Genomic DNA, 1,680 nt, shown 5'->3' with positions numbered 1-1,680 from the left:
TGCTGAACCTGGCATTGGAAGGCATCAAGACAGTCCTGCCCTTTGCTCTTGTTAGGGATAAAGTGAGAAGGACAGGGTGCTGGAATGATGCTTGGAGGCTCCTCACTGTAGCTTGCAGATACAAGCGAGCTCCTACCTGAGTACATGTCTGGGACAGTTGCATGGGCCATGTTTAGAGGGGATGGCGTGAGTGTGCCAAGAAGGGCTCAGGATGGAGAAGAACGAACTTCACAGAAGTAGCAGACTGGCTGATATCTCCGTGTTTCATTACACTGAGTGGCACTGCTTTTCCCAGGCACTGATAACTGTAGCTTGCAGATACAAGCGAGCTCCTACCTGAGTACATGTCTGGGACAGTTGCATGGGCCATGTTTAGAGGGGATGGCGTGAGTGTGCCAAGAAGGGCTCAGGATGGAGAAGAACGAACTTCACAGAAGTAGCAGACTGGCTGATATCTCCGTGTTTCATTACACTGAGTGGCACTGCTTTTCCCAGGCACTGATAAGCCTGTTTGTGCTGCAGGTGACTAACCAGGTGACAAGGGACAGCAGCACTGGTCCACTGAAACCAGCCCTTGGCCGCTCCTGGAGTTTTGTGCCCAGCACCCGGGTGCTGCTGGAGAGCAAAGAAGCCACCTGGGAAAAAGCCACCACGCAGCGTGTCGCTTCCTTGGTGAAGTCACCCCGGCAGGTGAGGCTCCCTGGACCAGTCCCTCTGCTAATGGAGAAGCTACATGATGGGGACCTGGCTTCGGAGCAGAGGGAGGCTCCTTTCAGGGGGTAGGGCAGGATCAGGCCTCACTGGGTGACTTGTAGCAGTGGGAGAGGAACAAATGCAGCCTGGTTGTATGCTATGGAAGAGAGGAGCATCTGTTCCCAACAGCCTGAGCTTGTATTTATAGGCATGTTAAATGAGTGGCACCACTTCCCGTCCAGGTCATCGTGTTCCTTGTGTTTGTCTCGCTCTCCTGATTGTGTATGGGTGGTGAGGATCCTGCAGAGCTGGCTCCAACACCTGCAGAGGTGACTTTGCCTTGGATCCTGCCTATGCATGGGGCAGTGCAGCCTGAGCCTCCTGGCCCTGAGCCTGCTGTGCTGCCTGATCCAATGGGGTTTGGAGGTGGTGGTGTGCTGGGCAGTGAATCGCATCCTGGATGTGCTAAATAATAGTGTGGCTGGGGATATTTTGGAGCAAGTTGTTCTTTCTTTACTAAATTGCATTCTCTACTTGTATCTTTATGTTCAGCAGACCCAGTTAAAATGAGGGCACCAGCAGAAAGAAATCCTCAAGGGGATGGAATTGGGGATTTTTGGCTCTGGGGCAGGTGGAGTGAGGTATAGAGTCCCAGCAGTGTGAGGTTAAGCTCCTCTCTGTTTCACCTTGCAGCCAACGGGGATACAGGTGGAGCTGGATATTGGAAATGTTGATGTGCAAGAGCTGAGCCTGGTGACACCCACACAGGGGCTCTGATGCAGGTGGAAAAGCAAATGTCAAGGTCCAAGAGAGCTGCAAAAAAGCAGGTAAACACTGGAAGTTTTACAGACTGCTTCTGAGTCCTGTAGCCCTGTGAAGGACCAACATGAAGAAGCTCTTGTTCTTCTGTGCTGGGGAGATGATGTGTGGGGTTCCCTGGAGATCTCCTTGCCTTGGCAGAAGCTGCCTGCAGTGGCCTGGCTGTGT

The 1,680-nt window shown here is 52.7% G+C and overlaps 1 protein-coding gene across 1 annotated transcript in view; it reads left to right on the top strand.

Annotated features, from left to right (window-relative positions):
• Positions 1-1,470, top strand: part of RAD51D (RAD51 paralog D) — a 6,422-nt gene extending 4,952 nt beyond the window's left edge. Inside the window, exons 9-10 of the mRNA XM_010171791.2 lie at positions 523-690; positions 1,387-1,470. Coding sequence (XP_010170093.1) covers positions 523-690; positions 1,387-1,470 — 252 coding nt within the window. The remainder of the gene's footprint in view (positions 1-522; positions 691-1,386) is intronic.
• Positions 1,471-1,680: the final 210 nt, after the last annotated feature.

The sequence above is a fragment of the Antrostomus carolinensis genome, unplaced genomic scaffold, assembly GCF_000700745.2.
Source record: "Antrostomus carolinensis isolate BGI_N321 unplaced genomic scaffold, ASM70074v2 scaffold27507, whole genome shotgun sequence".
Taxonomy (NCBI): Eukaryota; Metazoa; Chordata; class Aves; order Caprimulgiformes; family Caprimulgidae; genus Antrostomus; species Antrostomus carolinensis.
The sequence above is the reverse complement of the archived record's forward strand: the minus strand, read 5'-3'. Positions and strand labels throughout refer to the sequence as shown.